A 19,825-nucleotide genomic window follows, 5' to 3' on the forward strand; every position below is an offset into this window, starting at 1 on the left:
CATCTCTAGTTGTCTAAATGCCACACGGATGCTCCTCATTTCTTTGTGCATATGCATATGTCTGTATTAGCTTCTGATATAAGAAGACTGGAAAGAGAGAGCCTGGTAGAACTTGGAGGAACTTGATGATGGGAAGACAGAATGGGAAAACAGGGATGTGTCAGGAAATGCCAATATTTGAGCCAATATTGAAGAGCTGGGAGGACAAGCACTCGTGTTTGCTGACACATGAAATCCATGATCTGTTGGGGACCTCCTTCCTGGTAGATCAGATTTGACATGCCCACCTTGGGAGGCCATTAGAGAAGGCACAAGTGGTATCTGGGGAGGGGGGCAGGCCCTTTCGGATTCCTCAGAGTCAAGGAGTCGCCTCTGGTAGCTACAAGCTGCATCAGAAGAAGAGAGGAGGGCACGATTTTGATCGTTCATAGTAGGAATGACTGAGAATTAAGAGAATAAGGCACAGAAAGCTAAGAGAGGAGAGAATATGAATTTGTATGTACGGACACAGGATGCTCCCCCAGGTTTCTGGTGGTGGTGACATTTGGCCAGGAGGATACCCTGTTGCGGGACTTCCTGAATCGGTGTGGGGTGGTAGGACTGCTACCTACAGAAGTGACACATTTTACTAAGGAAAAAATATACACTGTCTAACACATTCCATGAATATAATACATGTAATTTAGAGGAATAATTTCACCAAAGATTTCAGAACTGTGCTTGTTATCCACTTAGGAAAGCAGGAAGAGGGTAGTTTAAAGATGTCCCCTTGTTGTGGGCAGCATGCAGAAATGCCAGAAATTGATATTCTAGTGATGAAAGGAAGGTCTAGTTTTTGAAGCTCAAAGTATTCGTTGTTCTTGGCTTCTTTCAAAATCCCCTTTACTTCCCCACTGATAGAGAACCTTCCCCCATTTCCTTCTCTCTCCCGACATCTTCCCTGATTCTAAGGCTACCCATCTATCTCCCTGGCTTTCAGTGTACCATGAAGAGGGTGGAAAGTTAACTGGACAAAGGGAAGATTATGATTCTAGCTCCAGGTCCAGCTCTAGTTCAGGCCTGGGACTTAACCCATTCCAACTTTACTCGATGCCCACTTGGGAAGAAGAAGACAGGATCCTGACTGACGAAGGAATGGATTCTCGAGCTCATGAGAGACAGCAGAGGCTATCTGTGAGGCCTTCACCCCATTGTTGTCATTTTCATTGTCCATCATCTCAGACAGCTCCTTAAGTGGCAGTGATTGCCCCTCGTGGCCATCTTTCACAACTACTGCTGCAAGCGATTCGTGGAGCCCTTCGTTGGCTAGCATGGCGCTCAGGTGAGGGAATCCAGGGGAGATTGAGCCCAGAACATTTGTCCTCTGTAAGCCTCTAATCTTGTTGGGGAAAGCATGGAAACAGAGCCATGGTATAGAGAAGAGTGTCAGCTAGGACAGCAAGAGGACAATTGTCTGAAATGGAAATTTCACTAACATTGCTTAAAAATTGGGTGCATTTTGCATATCCAACTTCTTTCCTTGTTAATGAGGAAAACAAATTGGAGACCCTTGGAGGCACAACCTAGTTGATTCACCTTTCACAGTGTGGGCCACCCAATGACTCTTTTTAAAATAAATTTTATTTTATAAAGATGTGAGGCAAACTTGCCCGCCATCTCTCACTCTGGTAGTGGGTACCCAAAGACTCAACCAGGATCCCTAATCAATGGGTTAGGACTGTGATTCTCCAATTCTGTGCCACGGTTCCCAGGGCACTGAATCAAACTCACAGGAGTGGCACAGAATATTTAAAATTTTCCAAGTGACACCTGTCAGACTCAACGCCAATTAGGTTGTTTAAACCTAACAACTTATTAATGCAAGGATTGGGAAATCCTTTTAGCCTGGAGGCACAATAACGGATAATAGAGATATTAAGGGCTCTACAAGCCAAGAAGGTTCGGGAACCTCTTGGACTTAGCAGCCCATCTGCCTGGATGCACTTTGATAGACATGGGATCACGTCTGCTTACAGAGATCTCTTCCACACATCCTCTGTTTGGTCTTGTCATTGGCCAGGTGCTTTGAACTAGCTGCTGCTGATTTGTTTCTGTAAAAAAGTTGCATGTGCATCATGGACTTTATCCTGATTCACAATATCCACCTGTTCAATATCTACCATATTCAGCTCCTGTTCAGCTGCAGAGAAAGGTAGCCAAGACTCCTGCCTTGCGGATTAAGGAAGACCTGGTTTGCTCCGTGGCTGTGACAGAAGCTGTTTGGGGCAGGTCCGCAAACTGGGACACAATGTGGCAGAGTTTGACTCTGGGACTGTCAGGTAATGGGTGCCCTCGCTACTTCCTTCCTGAGCTTGCCTGTCTCCTTTCTTGCAGATCCCAGCCCAGATCTCTGCTTCCTCCTTCCTCCCACCAGCTTTTCCTTGAAGGCCCCGATGTGGTCTCTCCAGGCTCTGTGTGCCTCCCAGGACTGTGAGTTCTGCTGTCCTGGGGCTTCACTTGACAGTTGCCTTCAACTGCCATCGGAATTTTCTCCCACTAAAATTCTCAGGGGTTGAAGCCCTGGTCCTGCAGCCAGTTGGATCAGACGACCTGGAGCCCAGGGTCCAGACCTTTTGGTGGGGAAATTCCATCAGCTCGCATAGGGGAAATGTCCAGTAAATGTGTGATGAATCAATTTATTTCATTTTTTTAATAGTTCAATTTTATTGAGATGTACTCATATACCATGCAGTCATACAAAGCGTACAATCAATTGTTCACAGTATCTTATATAGTTGTGTGTTCATCACCAAAATTAATTTTCGAACATTTTCATTACCACACACAAAATTAAAGTAAAAAAGAACACGGGGTGCTTTTTTTTTTTTGCCCCTGTTTTTCTACTCATCTATCCATACACTGTACAAAGGGGAGTGTGGTCCTTATGGCTTTCCCAATCACACTGTCACCCCTCATAAGCTACATTTTTATACAATCGTCTTCAAGATTCAAGGGTCCTGGGTTGTAGTTTGATAGTTTCAGGTATTTACTGCTAGCTATTCCAATTCATCAGAACCTAAAAAGGGTTATCTATATTGTGCGTAAGAGTGCCCACCAGAGTGACCTCTCGGCTCCTTTTGGAGGCTCTCTGCCACTGAAGCTTACTTCATTTCCTTTCACATCCCCCTTTTGTGATGAATCAATTTAATAATTTAATTCCCAACACAGCTTTCTGGGGAGCAGTCACAGGCTCTGTGAGAGCGTCTTGTCTCTGCTTCCTCATTTTCCAGGGACTCTCCCTGACTTAGCTGAAGAAAAACTTGACGTGGGAACCTCGGCAGGCCCAGCTGTGTGTGTGTGTGTGTGTGTGTGTGTGTGTGTGTGTGTGTGTGTGTGTGTGTGTGTGTGTGTGTGTGTGTGTGTGTGGCTGGAGCATTCTGGCTTCCTCCTCCAGCCGTCCTCCCACCCTCCTCCCACCCTCCTCCTGCCCCTGGGCTGCCCAGTTCTTTGCTCCGGCCCTTGTGTCCTCCAGGCAGGCAGCTGAATTCACACAGCTCCCAGAGATGGGGCGGCCATGTGGGGATTTCCATGCTGCCTTGAATCTACCTTTTCCTTTCTCACAGATGCAGGGTGAGGAAATAAAAGCCTCTGAGGTAGAAATGCCCACTGTTTCCCTGGTCCTGGGTCTCTGGCTGCCCCTGGCCCTGCCTCCCTGGGCCACTGGCTCTGCTGCCTTGGTGATTCCCAGAGCTCGAAGAGGTGGTGGTGGGGCTGGGTTGTGCGGGAGGGAGCAGGGGCTGAGAGGGGGCTGCCCCCTTCCGCCCCCAGACCCCTCAAGTGGTGTTGTTACCACCCACCCATGTCAGCCCCAAGAGGGGCCTTTTAGAGGTGGGAAGAGGCTGTGGTCGTTTCCGTTTTGTTAAGTACCTTGAATATTAAGGAGGAAAAAGTAAAAGAAGAAAAATGCCAAAAATCATTACAAAAATTCTATGCAGCATATTACACTTGAAATGTGTAACATTATTTTATTTGATTAGAGAAGTTGTAGGTTTACAGAAAAATCTGTCAGGAAATACAGAGCTCCCTTATGCCCCTCCCACTATTATTAACACTTTGCATTACTGTGGTAACTTTGTTAAAATTGATGAAACTATTAACTGTAGTTCATCGTTCACTTACGTTTCACTGTGCTGTACCATCCTACGATTATTTTAAAAAATTTTATCCTAGTAACATATATATATATAAAAACTAAAATGTCCCCTTTGAGCCACATTCAAATATATAACTCAGTGGAGTTAATCACATTGACAATGTTGTGCTACCATCACCACCATCTATTACCCAAACTTTCGCATCACCCCACACAGAAATTCTGTACCAATTAGTTAACTCCCCATTCCCTACCCCCAACCCAGTATTCTAGTTTCTGACTCTTTGAATTTGCTTGTTCTAATTATTCCATATCAATGAGACCATATGATGTTTGTCCTTTCGCTGCTGGCTTATTTCATAGAAATGAGTGATTTTTAGTACACATAAAAACACGATGGCTACACAGAACCTCATTTGGAGATAATATTCAAAGCCTCCCTTTGAGGCTTGGTCCAGGATATACGCTGCACTCCTGGGGCCTATTATGTCCAGGTATCTTCAAGGGTCTCCTACCAGAGGGTTAAGGGTCCCACTCTCACCCTGAGCCCTGGGAAAGGCAGAGCAAGCTCAGTCCAGCCTGGCTCTCGTGGCCTGGCCGGGGGAGGGTTTGGGAGGGGGCTCCTTGCTGGGGTGGGCTGGACAGAAGGCAGAGAGGTGCAGCTGAGCAGCCCACCCGGGGCATGGTGGCAGCCCCTCCTCCCCTCGGCCCCTCCCCACCGCACGGTTCCACTGGGGCCTGCACTGCTGTCAGCCCTAAGAAAGAGCTCCCCATTGACTGACCAACATGCTGCTGGCTCCTTCTCTGATGCTGCCAGATGTTGGTTCCCTTTATAAGGTGTCTACAGTGGCCACACCTTGTGTCTGCTGAGAGCTTGAAACACAGCGACTGATTATTTGAAATGTCTGGGGGCGGGGGGGTGGGTGAGGGTTGAACCCTCTGCTCCAGCTGTGATGGAATCACAGGAGGTGGGGGGTGCCCACCTGGCGCTGGTGCTCCTGGGAAGGTTCCAGAAGGAGGAGGAGCCTGGGCTGGATCCTATAAGGAAGGGGCAGCCAGGCCAGGAGTGGGTTGTGAGAAAATTCGGGGATAGGGGGTAGTGGACTCAGAAGAGTGACATAGTGAGAGGGGAGAAACTGGGGAGTTGAGTATTGAGGAAACAAGTGAAAGGATAGGTTGGAGTGGGAATGAGGTGGGTGGAGGTGAGGGCCTGGAGTTATCTGGTGGAGACTGGGGAGCAGCCGGGCAAGGATGAGGTCAGATGGGCTTTTTGGATTGAGCAATCTGGCTGCAGTCTGCACAGACCAGATCAAAGCAAGGTCAAGGTTAGGGGTAAGAGCAGAGGCCACTGCCCTAACTGAGGGAGGGGGTAGGGCTTGCATGGAGCGGGCAGGTGAATGGATGGGTAGGGGTGGCCCCTGGCTAGATGACACCAAGAAAGGAACAGAGTTGGGAGGTGGGGATGATAAATAATGACGAGGTCTCCTGTAGCCAGGTCAGATTGTCGGACATCAGCACTCATGCAGCTTCAGTTATAAGCATCAGTGAAAAAGTCCAGGGAACGTGAGTGGTTGAGGAGATCCCTGGGGACAAATGGATAAGGGGCAGGCAGAGGAACAAGATGGCCAAGCGGAAGGATTGGAGGGGTTGGAGGAGAATCTGAGAGAGGTGGGGCCAGCATCTACTAGGAGGGTGGGTGGGCTGCCCCTCCCCTTGCTGCATGCCTCTGGTGGCCCCATAGTCTTTCCCACCAGCCTGTGACCTCTTTGAGGGCAGAACCAGACCATAAGGATTGGAATGTCTTTACAGTGCTGTCACCATGTCTGACACACAACAGGCACTAAGTTAACCTTTGTTGAATCCATTTGACAGAATCACAGCCCAGAGGCCAGTAAGAGGACTGAGAGTATCCAAGGGATTTGTAATGATGAGGGGAAGGGATGAGGCATGTGTCGGACCAGTTTTGGGGGTGGGGGTGGGGGTGAGAAAGCCAGTTTTTAGTGGTTGAAGGAGACAGAGTTTTGCGTGGAGTTGGGCGGGGTAAGGGGTGAGGAAGTAGAAGACATCAAGTTTCTCTGGCCTTAGAAGTTTTTTCCAAGACAAGAAGGAAAGTATAGGACTTGTGGTTAGAGCATTTAAAAAATGATTAAAAAGAATTTTTATTGCCTTTTTTTTTTTTAAAGCCACATGTTCATTTTAGAAAAACTAGAAAATGCACATAAGAGGGAGATAAAAATCAGATGTAATTCTTTCTGTAAATCAGGAGTAATTTCTTTCCAGATTTTGTTTTTGGTTTTTAGTAGAAATGGTATTTCCAAAGTAAATCATTATTTTGCACTGTCTCCCTTTCCCTTAATATTTCTTGAACATCTTTCTGTCACTATTCTTCTGAAACATCCTTTAAAATTTTATCTACTTGTCTAATATCTAAGATTCTTATGGGTTCAACAGGTATAAAAGTGTATTCAGTGGTCATTGCCCAAATATCCTTGAAGATTGAGAGAATGATCAAATGTGAGGCAAGAAAGTCTGGCTACGCGCAGTATATGACAGTACGTCAGCAGCGGGATGGCCGTAGCTGTGGCGGCGGCTGCAGAAGCCCGAGCAGCCGCGGCCGCAGTAGAGGCTAGCGCCGGAGCGGCGTCGGCGGCGGCACCCCGGGGAGTCTAAGATGGCGGCGGGGGGGGCGGCTGGGGCAGGACAACATCACCGTACTTCATGTGAAGCTCACCGAGACGGCGATCCGGGCTCTCGAGACCTACCAGAGTCACAAGAATTTAATTCCTTTTCGACCTTCAATTCAGTTCCAAGGGCTCCAAGGGCTTGTCAAAATTCCCAAAAGTGATCCCCACAATGAAGTACATAACTTTAACTTCTATCTGTCAAATGTGGGAAAGGACAACCCTCAAGGCAGCTTTGATTGCATCCAGCAAACATTCTCCAGCTCTGGAGCCTCCCAGCTCAATTGCCTGGGATTTATACAAGATAAAATAACAGTTTGTGCAACAAATGACTCGTACCAGATGACACGAGAAAGAATGACCCAGGCAGAGGAGGAATCCCGCAACCGTAGCACAAAAGTTATCAAACCTGGTGGACCATATGTAGGGAAAAGAGTGCAAATTCGGAAAGCACCTCAAGCTGTTTCAGATGCAGTGCCTGAGAGGAAAAGGTCAACTCCCATGAACCCTGCAAGTACAATTCGAAAGACACACAGCAGCAGCAGTGTTTCTCAACGGCCATACAGGGACAGGGTGATTCACTTACTGGCACTGAAGGCCTACAAGAAACCTGAGCTGCTTGCTAGATTGCAGAAAGATGGCGTCAATCAAAAAGACAAGAACTCCCTCGGAGCAATTCTGCAACAGGTAGCCAATCTGAATCCTAAGGATCTCTCATATACTTTAAAGGATTATGTTTTTAAAGAGCTTCAAAGGGACTGGCCTGGATACAGTGAAATAGACAGACGGTCATTGGAGTCAGTGCTCTCTAGAAAACTAAATCCATCTCAGAATGCTGCTGGCACCAGCCGTTCAGAATCTCCCTTATGTTCTAGTAGAAACGCTGCATCTTCTCCTTCTCAGAAACGACTTTTGGATTCCGATTTCATTGATCCTTTAATGAATAAAAAAGCTCGAATATCTCACCTGACAAATAGAGTACCACCAACATTAAATGATCATTTGAATCCCACCAGTGAAAAGTCTGCTGCGGGTCTCCCACTGCCCTCTGCAGCTGCTGCCATCCCCACCGCTCCACCGCTGCCTTCAACCCACCTGCCCGTCTCAAATCCTCCTCAGACTGTAATTTCTAACTCCAATTCCCCTAGCACTCCAGAAGGCCGGGGGACTCAAGACCTACCAGTTGACAGTTTTAGTCAAAACGGTAGTATCTATGAGGACCAACAAGACAAATATACCTCTAGGACTTCCCTGGAAACCTTACCCCCTGGTTCAGTTCTACTAAAGTGTCCAAAGCCTATGGAAGAAAACCATTCAATATCTCACAAAAAGTCCAAAAAGAAATCTAAAAAACACAAGGAAAAGGACCAAATAAAAAAGCATGACATTGAGACTGTTGAGGAAAAGGAGGAGGACCTTAAAAGAGAAGAGGAAATTGCCAAGCTAAATAACTCCAGTCCAAATTCCAATGAAGGAGTTAAAGAGAGTTGCACTGCCTCTATGGAGCCTTCTTCAACAATTGAACTCCCAGATTATTTGATAAAATATATTGCTATTGTCTCCTATGAGCAACGCCAGAATTACAAGGATGACTTCAATGCTGAATATGATGAGTACAGGGCCTTGCATGCCAGGATGGAGACTGTAGCTAGCAGATTTATCAAACTGGATGCACAACGAAAGCGCCTTTCTCCAGGCTCAAAGGAGTATCAGAATGTTCATGAAGAAGTTTTACAAGAATATCAGAAGATCAAGCAGTCTAGTCCCAATTACCATGAAGAAAAATATAGATGTGAGTATCTTCATAACAAGCTGGCTCACATCAAAAGACTAATAGGTGAATTTGACCAACAGCAAGCAGAGTCATGGCACTAAAACTCTGCTGGGACCAGAAGATGTGAATAAACTTAAGCTTATTTATTTAAAATTCCAAATGAGTTGCTCTAAGATTCTAAAAAGATGAAACTTTGCCTGTTGAAAGTTTCAGTATTAGTAAACTTGAGTTCTTTTTTTTTTTTTTTTCCTCACTTTACTTTGCTTCTTTGCAATTTTGAAGCTGCTTTTTCTGGTCCCTTTTTCCCCTCAAGACTTCTGTTTGTCAATAAGAAATGATTTTTTTAGATAGATATTGGAAATCCAATATCTATACTTCACATCATTTTTTTTTCCTCAGAAACTTGTGTTTGTCTTTAGAAATGACTTTTTTAAATATTGGGGACCCAGCGTCCACACTTCAAAGTTGTGTGCTTAAAAAAAAAGTGATGTGCAAGGTGAAATGCTTTTGGATAAACATAAGCCTATTTTCTGACCTTTCTTAATGCAAACTCTTTGCCTTAAGTGGTAGAATATTTAGAAATTTGCACAAAATACAAAAAAAAAATTAAAACATTGTTTTGGAGGGTTAAGAAATAGAAAAGTGTGTATGTACGTATATAGATACACATACACATATGTATATACAGGCTGACTTGATCTAGAACAGTAAATCTGCCCTACAAGTTAACCCCCCATTGCAATGGTTGCCTTAAGGTGTTTGCTAGTTGTGTACATAGTGTGGTTAGTCATTAGCTACACTGCTTCCCACTTGATTAGAGCAATGGGAAGCACACTGTGGCCTACCAGCGTCTGAAGCGTGTGCTCGAACTGTGTGTGTGCAGAGGTTGTGTGGATGTGAGCATGCATGAAGGGAAAAAAAGCTGCTACTCTTAGTAGGCCAAATGCTCAGGTTAAACAACTGACGAGTGTTACTGTAGGTTTTTTTTTTTTCTGTCAAATTGCTACTTCTATTGTGGAAGACAAAAGCATTTCCATTTCAACAGTTTGTCAGCTTTATTAATGTTGGGCAAAATCGATATGTTATGAAAATGAAACAGATCTATAGTTTTGGGACAAAATTATAAAATTAAATATGTAGGTAACCTATTTATATACTGCTATAAAGTATTTTTTGAAGAGAGATATGCAAAGAAGCTATTACCTACATGAAATGTATATTTAAAGATTTTTTTTCATCCTGGGTGCCAGGAATATTAAAAAGAACAGATATATTTAACCATAACATACTGTGATTCATCAAACAGCACAAATTTTCATTTCACGGAGTTTATCTGTTGACTTTGATTTAAACTATCACTTGTTTTATCATGTGGGAACATAAGTTATATGGTCAAAAATGTAAGGATTTTGAACTAATGTTAATTCAAGTTGTGTTGTCTTATCGTATTGTCTTTTCAAAGTGCTGCCAGTTGAAAAGGGAAGCATTATGTTTACAAATCTGTTTTGAAATGTTTGCCAAATTTTTGGTAGTATCTTTAATAAAGATGTTTGTCTCCAAAAAAAAAAAAAAAAAATGTGAGGCAAGAGATATAACAGAGAAGATAGGATTTAACAAATGATTATGACTAATGAATCATTATATAGATATTTCTTTTTAGTCTCTAGTGTATTAGAACAGCTATAAGGAAATGACTGAAATCATGGAACTGTAATCCATACTATACTTTGAAACTGGCTCTATAACTACTTGTTAAATTGTACTGTTGCAGCCTGTGAGGGCTTTGCCAGTTGAGAGGCCGAAAAAGATATTGGACATTTTCTGATACATGAACCTTTATCATGGTTTACAAAGATGATAGATTAAACATTAGCTGCCCAAGTCATGCAGACTTCCGTGCACTAAGCTCCGCAGGCCTGTTTTGTTCAGGCCAGGGGCTCCTACAATCCACCCCTGCACAGCAATCTGAGTTGACCATAGGATAAGCATTGCATTTATAATCCACAACAGCAATATAATTAACAGAATAGTATTAATATACCAGAGAGACAGTAGACCTATTAGTAAATGGCACTATGGCCAGGCTAATGAATTCCACCATTTAGACAAAGGATCATCAGATAAATGATCAATACTTTGTATGTGATTTTGCATATGATCAAAAGCTTGTGTTACATTTTGTGAATTATCAGGTACATACACACAACACTGAATATTAATTAGAGCACAAGTACCACCTTGGGCAGCAGTTAGAATACCTAATGCCATTCTGCTTTGCAAAACTACTTTCCTAAGTTGTGAAGTTTCATCATTAAACAGTGATATAGCTAATTTTTACTATTTTCCAACTTTGACTACAGAAATAAATTTCCCTTTCCACCAACTTTCTGCAACTTCCTTTATTCATTCAGGTTTTGTCCCACATTTTCTTTTTTCTTCATTCTGAAATAACCAGTCATTTAGGACAAAACTACTTTCTTTTTTCCTTTTAATAAAAACATCCTTTATGCCTTTTATACTTAAGTTATCAAAATAATTTTGGAAACTGTTTTCAAGCAAATATTCTACAACATACTATTACCATTAAAATTAAACTTGTTAGAATAATGCTAAATACTTAAAACACTTTAGTTAATGCATTATTGAAACAGTAATACACAATTTTTTAATAAGAATTAATGGCACGTATAGGCATTAAACTGGATGGCTGAGTGATTTAACAATATATAAGCTGAGTTTTCATTAGTAGATAGAAGAGTTCTAAGTGAGGGGGTTTTAAATACTGTATTTTCTCCCCTGCAGGGAGAGGGGTCAGTTAGTTTTGGGCATACTGTGTGTTTGCAAAGTTATGTATACAGTTCCCTGGGAGATGGGGGTCCCGGATAGGTGATACAAGTAACTTTTGGCATCTTATGTAATTCTAATACCCCATGGGCTTAGGATTCTCAACCAATGTGGCTGCATGGGCCAGAACCAGAGCCAATCGACCTTATTTTCCCCGGACCTCATTTTCTCCAATTTTTGGTGTTTGTGGCACAGGCAAGAGCAAATTATTATCGCTGCCTTGCTGTGGCTTGAGAGCAGCTGGTCCACTTATTTGATTTCGCAAGGCCTACATGGGCCCCCCAGTTACCATTTCCACAGGAGCAGGAGCCACTGCTCTGGGTCTGAGTTAATGCTGATCAGAGCTGGATACAGTCGTTGAGTCCGTTGTTGTAAGGAGTTTCTATCATCCATAAGGGTTCCTTGAAAAGGCCGTTCATTCTTTCAATTAACCTAGCCACTGTGGGATTATAGGGCAAGTGAAACATCCAAAGGACATCATGTTCTGTAGCCCAGGCCTGGGTTAATTGCCTGGTGAGGGGGGTCCCCCTCATGCTGTCCACATGTGTGAGGACCCCAAAAAGTCACTGAATTTTTTTAAGCTATGTATGGTAGCTTGTTGGTTGGCTTTTCCTAGTGGAAAAGCTAATAAAGTTTCTGTAGCCTTGTCTACAGCTGTAAAAGCATAACTTGCACCTTCAGATAAAGGAAGCAGCCTGAGTAGTCTACTTGCCACCAGGTAACAGGAATTTGGTCCTGGCTGATGTGCCCAAGTTGGTGAGGAAGCATTCTGGGCCTTCGCAGCAAACAGGAAGGACAAGCATCTACTAACTCCTTTAGTTCTTGTCAGATGATGGGCAATTGAAACTGCTGCACCAGTTTCCACAGGGTCTGGGGTCCTCAGTGCCCAGTTTTTTGGTGTAGCCATTTAGCCACTTCATGCATCATTGGTGTTAGGCTGCAGAATTTTGCTAGGGCATTTGCTTCTATGTTACCTGGTGATGAATTGGTGTTGTGGGCAGAGACATGAAAAATGGTTACCTTGCATTTGTGGCAGGCTGTCCAGATGTTTTCCCACCAGATGGTGTCAGTACTGGGCTTGACAGCCACAGCTGTCCAGGTAGCAGGTTGCCCATGTGCCAATCCATCAGTATACCATGTAGAGTCAGGTATACGTCCTTGTCTATCAACAGTGGGCATGGGAGGAGCCACCTTGGGAGGAGTGATGGGAAGTTGGACATGCTGCTCTTTCACATAGGAGACTGGTCTTAAAATTCAAGCATCTCTGCACTTAAAGAGCTGTTGTCAAAAATGCTGCATTGTAGGAGGCAGGTTTTCCATTTTGTCAGCATGCTCACCTGAGCACTCCCCAAATGGGGCTTGTCTATAGTGTTCCATATCCACCCCTGTATGGGTATGGCCATCTGTAAGGACACTGGACACCTTTGAGTTAGACCTTCAACTTGTAATAGAGCATTATAACCTGTGCACAATTGCTTTTCCAAAGGGCTATATCTGAATTCTATGTCTTTCCATAGTTGGGGCCAGAATCTAATAGTACACATTTAGCCTGTTGCCTTTGCCACAAACTGCACCCAAAGCCAATATTGGCACTGGCCACATCCAATTCGCAGGATATATTGGGGTTCACCCCCCAATGCCTGTGCTTGTGTGATAGTTTGCTTAGCTTTTTAAAACACAGCTTGCAGTAGAAAAATCCCATTCCCATGCTTTACCTTCTCTAATTAGGGTGTACAAAGGTTTTAAAATTCATACTAAATAGAGTATAAACAGTTTCCAATAACCTAATAAACCAAGAAATGTGATTAATTATTTAGGAGTAAGCACTGTGGGATAACTTTGTATTTTAACAACAACAGCTGAAGTAATAGCTTTAGTTTTACAATACCCAAGAATTTGATAGAGTAGTCAGACCCTGCTGGAGGTTTCCACATTTTTAAATCTTGTGCTATTAAATCATGTCAAATACTGGGACTATGAAGATATCCTTGTGGAAGCACAGCAAATGTTCATTGTTGACTTTCTTGTGTGAAGGTGGTCACAGGTTGGCTGGAAGGATCTAAAGATAAACTAAATAAAATGTTAGCAAGGTTTATCACAAAGTTAAACTGGCTTAATTGAATACTCATATCCTGCAACAAAGTAGCTATATTTGGCACAGCTGAAAACAAAAGAGGAGTTACCATATTAAGTTTGCTATAATTAGTAGTCACTTGCCAGGTACCATTAGGTTTTTTCATTGGCCAGACAGGGCTATTAAATGGCCCTGGCAGTTTATACTGATATGGTTCCACAGCACATCTGGGGGAAGGCACCTTTTGGTCAGGAGCTGCTGCCAGGGTTGATCAGGGTGTTGAATTTGCTCTGTTTTAACCTTTTGTTGGACCAGAGGTCAAGCATGCTTACTTTCCCCAGTTTTAATTTCCCAGTCAGACTGGGGCTCGTCATCTTTTGATGAGGAATCAATAGGGTCCCACACTTTAGGGTCCCAGTTAGGGGAAGCTAGGATACACCTAACTTGCCCTTTGGCAGCTTATGCCCTCTTACTCTAGTGCACTAGCATGCCAGTATTTCTAAACTTTTATCCAGAGCATCACTGAATTCTTCTTGTGTTAGCTTCTTATCTCTTTCTAGCTTTAATTCATCCTCTAGGCAGTGCACAGCTGCCTTAGCTACTAAAGCTTCCACAGTAGCAGTGTGTACAGCTTCTAACAATGGCCAGCCTACCACAGCAGAAATTTGGCAGCCCTTTTACTCTTTCCGAGTCCCCAGTGCTCCTGCAGCCTGCGGCAGGATGGCTACTAATCCTGCTGGAGAAGTTCAAGCACTGTCGTACTCCCTTGGTGAGCACCATACATCCAGGAGGGTGACCACTCCCTCTCCACATGGAAATCTCAGGTCACCCTGGTATCCCTCCCAGGGCATGCCCCTTCCCCGGGGTTCATGTCACCAGAATTGGGGGTCTCTTTGGTCTCCTGGCTGGCGGCTATTTGATCCTCCTGGCTGGCTCGCCAATTGTTGCAGCCCATGAGGGCTTTACCAATCAAGAGGCCAAAGATGATACCAGACATTTTCTGATACATGAACCTTTATTCAGGGCTTACTTATTGTGAGGCAGCATAGAGATCATAACTGCTCTCTCTTGCCAGGCAGGTACAGCATTCGATAGGCAGGCAAACCATGCAATTAAAGAGGCCGGCCAAGCCAGTTCTAAGGGTTTGAGACATAGACATTCCTAAGGGTATAAGCATGCGGACAAGGTCTTGTGACATGGGGGTGGGTGGGTGGTGGTGATTGATAGATAACCACAAGAGTGGCAGGAGGGAAGTAAACTGTAGATTGACACTTGATGGTGGGAGGCCTGGGGACCATAGACAAATGCTTATTCAAATCTGGGTGCAAGACTTTACACTTACGTGCTTGTTCAGACTTTACATTTACTTCTCACTCCTTTGTGAGACCAAGAGTTCTCACCTCCTGCCTACTTCCCATTTTAAAGTTACATTTTAAGGTTAATTTACAACTTTCTGCTCTACTGGTTTACAAAGATGATAGGTTAAACATTAGCTGCCCAGGTCATGCAGACTGCTGGGCTCTAAGCTCTGCAGGCCTGTTTTATTCAGGCCAGGAGCTCCTACATGTACTGTGAAAGTTATCAGTTTTCTGCATACATGTCATATTTCATAAAAACAATGTTTTAAAAAAGTGTTTTCAGTGAAAAGTTGCCCTTTTCTTCCCTGCCTCTGAGTCACCCTGTTCCCTCCCCTGGAGGCAATTGATATTATCTGACAACATTGCATTTAGTGTTTAGATCATATTCCATTGCATGGATGTTCTGAAATTGTATTTAAGTAACTCCCATCTTGGATAGTTGGATGCTATTTAGTTTCATTTTGCTATTGTATGCAACACTATGATGAATGTCATTCTAACTAAATCTTTGTGTGCATACCTTAATTTCTTAGAATAAATTTCTAAGGAGCAGAATTTCTGGGTCAGAAGGTAGGGCAAATTTAAAAAATACCTTTTGATACCAGATTTTATCCCCAAGGAAATTTATATCAATCAACTTGGTGGGTGAAAATTCATGTGAGTACCCCTATCGCTCATTGTGAGTTGCATTTCAAGAAGAACATGTGGCATCTTTGTGGTAAAGAAGAGTGTAGATGTTCAAGCCATAGCCCATGATGTGACTGCGTTGTCAGCAAGCACAAAACCTGAGCACAGTACGCAGCAACACTTTCCTTCCTCATTTTCAGAAACTCACGGGCAAGATGGGAGGACCCCAGACTGTGAGATGCACAAGGCTGAGAAAGAACAGGAACCCATAGGCGGCCAGGTCCAGGGACATAGATTTTTGTGTGTTTGTTTTTCCCTTATAAGAGACAATTGTTGGATTATTTTCCCAACAGCTTCAGGATACTCTTGGGATGGGATCCAGGAACAGAGTGGAGGGCAGTGAATGTTCTTGGCTAAACAAAATCCCCTCCCTCCTTAGAGTTTGCAGCAGAGCACATGACCTTGTGCCCTCTGATGTAGGGCTGCAAGATCCCTACATTGACTGTGGAATGGAGGCTAAGGGCTCCTTACAACGCACACCCGGTTTAGATGGGAGGCAAAGGATCACGAAGGATATCTGATGCTCTCTTATTCATAGAGCCTGGATCTTGCAAAGTTGGCACTGGAGGGTGAACCTTGATGTTGGGAAAGGCAATTGGACCTGGAAGCCAGGATTTTCCCTCTGCATTCACCCTTCCTTTGGGAATCTCTTGAAAATTTCTACTTCCACCATGCTGATCTCAAGGGGAGCCGCTTCTCTTTAGCTTTTGGTCCAATTGTAGGCATTAGACTATTCTTTAGACTATGTAGAGCAACAGAGAAAGAAACAAGATAATTTGGTTTTACAATATGTAGTAACTCCATCTGTGGTTTAGAATTGCAAGGGGTCTTTCGGCATTGCTTCCAGTCTAACTCCAAGCTGGTGTGTGGGGCACATTTAACCTCTATCCCCAGGAACACCTTCAAGGACCATAAGGCCAAAGAGTGAGATGGGAGTTACCTCTCTTTTGCGCATTTGGAGTCATTTCTTGTGGCCACAGCTCAACCTGCTTCCCAGTTATTAATTCTCATTGACACTTCTTCTCAAGTATTGTGGGATTTTCTTTTTTCCCTATGCCTTATTTTTGTATCAGGTGTCATTTCTGGAGCCTTATTGGTCTCTCTGCCATCAGACGCTTCCCTCTACCAATCCATTTAACATACCTTGTCAGAAAGATCCTTCTCAAACCACACTTAATAGGAACACCTCTCTCTTGCTGCAAACCCCCTCCGTGACTCCCCACTGCCAAACAGAATAAAGTCCTATCTCTTTATCTCAGCTTTCAGAAGACTCACACAGTCTGGTCCCATCGATCTTGTTCACATTCTCTTTCTCCACTCTCCTACAGACACCCCCAGTCACATTTGAAAGATTTCTTACCTTGCTCCTGAGCATGTTGTTTGTGCTCTTGTATCCTGCCTCCTTCTCTGTCCTTCTCAAACACCCATATTATATCGTATCTTTTTTCTTTCATGAGAGCATGTCCAGCTACCCAGGGGCAGAAGGCTCTTCCCCACACTCTGCACCACCTGTAACAGTGTCACTCATTCTCTATTGGAATTGACATTTTCACTCAAGGAGGAAGCCACGTCTTACACTTCTTTGGATCCTTGGATTTGGAAATAGGGTTTTGAATCATGTGGCTTCACGGTAAATACTGTGGATGCTGCTGCCAGCGTGAGCATGCTAGTGAGGTGATGAGATCTGTAGTAATTAAGGCTAGCATGTTTGAATGGATTCACTGAATTACTCCATGCCTGCAGCCCCACAATGTCTAAAGCAGGCCAAGAGCCCTGTGCTGAGATGAAATGAGGTGGAGGGGGAGGAGAAGGGCTTTGCTTCCTCTAGGGTCAAGGGCAATGGCCTTTCAAAGGAAGAGTGAATAGGCAGAATGGCTGCAGGAGAAGTGAATCCTTGAGACTGGAAATTGAGAGGCATTGGGCTCAGTGGGAAGACTTGTAATAATATCCCGGGGTGGTGGTGGGGGACCTCTCTGTCCCACTCATCCCTGATGGGCAATTGACAAACAACATGGCTGGCAGGGGGTAGGGGCAGGGATGAAATAAAAGAGGAGACATGCAGTGCAATAAGCAATAGATAGCAACATCTTTTCACTGTCAGCTTTAACAGATGCTCTGCGAACTTGAAACTAACAAGGAAGGTTCTATCCTGATGATTAGTGTCTTTGTACTAGCCTCTCCTAAGTGGCAGTGATTGATCATTGGCCACTGACTCTTCAAATTGCCTTCCAAAACACTCTCTCCATGGGGGATACACAAGGAACTTTTAGTTCATCTGGAAGCAGGTTTCCTCTAAACTTTCTTGCCTCACGTACACTGTCCTTTCTCTCTGATTATGACTCATCCACATAAGATACCAATGGGCATTGCCCTTGGGACCAAGAAGTGGTCTACCCAAGAGTAGAGTTATAAAGAATCAGGGGCTACAACACACCATGCACAGAACAATGTCACTGTGCCCTTGCCCTACATGCAGCCCAGCTCCACCTTCAATGCTCTCTCGCTGTCACCTGCCATCCCCCCCAACACTGACTACCCAGGTTGGCACAGCTTCGATGTGTCCTTCCAGAAGTGGAGCATGGCTAAGTCACCACCTGGATTTATTCCATTGAACTGAAGAAACTGTTCTGCCAAATTGCAAAGACATGTCCCAGTCAGATCAAGGTGATGACCCCACCTCCTCAGGTGCTGTCATCTGTGCCATTACTGTCTACAAGAAAGCTGAGCATGTCACCGAGGTGGTGAAGCGGTGCCCCAACCATTAGCTGAGCTGTAAATTCAGTGAGGGGCAAATTGTCCCTCCTAGTCAGTTGATTCAGGTAGAAGGGAACAGCCATGCCCAATATGTAGACGACCCCATTACAGGAAGACAGAGAGTGCTGGTGCCTTACAAGCCACCCTGGGTTGGCACTAAATTCACAACAGTCTTGCGCAATTTCATGTCTAACAGCAGTTGTGTTGGAGGGATGAACTGCCATCCAATTTTAATCATTATTACTCTGGAAACCAAAGATGGGCAAGTCCTGGGCCAACACTGCTTTGGGGTCTGGATCTGTGCTAGCCCAGGAAGAGACAGGAAGGCAGATGAACACAGCATCAGAAAGCAAGTCTCGGGAAGCACAAAAAAAGGCGATGGTACCAGGTGCCCTTTTTGTCAGAACACACATGGCATCCAGATGACATCCATCAAGAAACGAAGATCCCCAGATGATGAACTACCAGTGAGGGGCCATGAGACTTATGAAATGCCGTTGAAGATCAGAGAGTCCCTGGAGCTCATGCAGTACCTTCCTCAGCACACTATTCAAACACAGGCAGCAGCAGCAGTAGCAGCAGCAGCACCAACACTTACTTCAGAAACAAACATCGATGCACTCTCAGTCTTCATATGGGAGCAGCTCCCCACCTCTGAACCAAATGAACAGCATGAACAAGCTGTCATCCGTGAGCCAGCTTATTACCCCTCAGCATTGTAACGCCCTCACTCCCACCACCATGCCTGATGGTGTGGGAGCCAACATTCCTATGACGGGCACCCACACGCCAATGGCTGGAGACATGATTGGACTCAGCCCCACCCAACCCTCGCCCCCCACTCTCCATGCCATCCACCTCCCACTGCACCCCCCACCTCCGTACACCACAATTTGCAGCATTGTCAGTTTCCTAGTGAGGTTGGGCTGTCCACCATGTCTGCACTATTTTATGACCCAGGGCTAACCACCATGTACCAGATTGAGCATTACTCCATGGAAGATTTGGCAAGTCTAAACATCCCTGAGCAACTCTGACATGCTACCTGGAAGGGCATCTTGGACCACCAGCAGCTCCACGACTTCTCCCCCCCTCCCCACCTCCTGCGGACCCCAAGTGGCGCCTCTATAGTCAGTGCCAGCTCCAGCGAGACCCCGGGCGAGCATGTTATTGGAGCTGTACGCCAGGCCATCTCCTTCCCATCCCACGACAAGTGGAATGACTTCAACTTTGACATGGATGCTCATCAGAATAAGCAACAGCTCATGAAAAAGGAGGGGGAGTGAGCCAGATTGTCAGCCATCCCATGCTCTTCCCACCGGCCTATACTCCCTACAAGACACTTCCTCTTGATCTTCAAAACATTCTCCCAAACTCCTCTCCTTCCTTCTTTCAGTGTGATCTCTTAAGGGAAGGAGAAGTAAGAAGCTACCTCTTACTGTAACATCTGACCTATCATCTAGTTCTGTTTTCTAGCTTCAAGCCTTGAAATCTATTGCTTGTAGGACTAGAGTGGCCATA

At 44.6% G+C, this 19,825-nt stretch overlaps 1 protein-coding gene and 1 pseudogene across 1 annotated transcript; both read left to right on the forward strand.

The window, feature by feature from the left end:
• The first annotated feature begins 7,297 nt into the window (after positions 1–7,297).
• LOC119533259 (RNA polymerase II elongation factor ELL2-like) lies at positions 7,298–8,829 on the forward strand. The gene is made up of 2 exons (XM_037835333.1): positions 7,298–7,500; positions 7,626–8,829. Exons 1-2 carry the CDS (start codon positions 7,451–7,453, stop codon positions 8,686–8,688), a joined length of 1,113 nt encoding a protein of 370 aa, XP_037691261.1. The 5' UTR covers positions 7,298–7,450; the 3' UTR covers positions 8,689–8,829.
• A 5,316-nt stretch (positions 8,830–14,145) lies between these two features.
• On the forward strand, positions 14,146–19,590 carry LOC119532722 (annotated as a pseudogene).
• The last annotated feature ends 235 nt before the right edge of the window (positions 19,591–19,825 follow it).

The sequence above is a fragment of the Choloepus didactylus genome, chromosome 4 (genome assembly GCF_015220235.1).
Source record: "Choloepus didactylus isolate mChoDid1 chromosome 4, mChoDid1.pri, whole genome shotgun sequence".
In the NCBI taxonomy this organism is placed as follows: domain Eukaryota; kingdom Metazoa; phylum Chordata; class Mammalia; order Pilosa; family Megalonychidae; genus Choloepus; species Choloepus didactylus.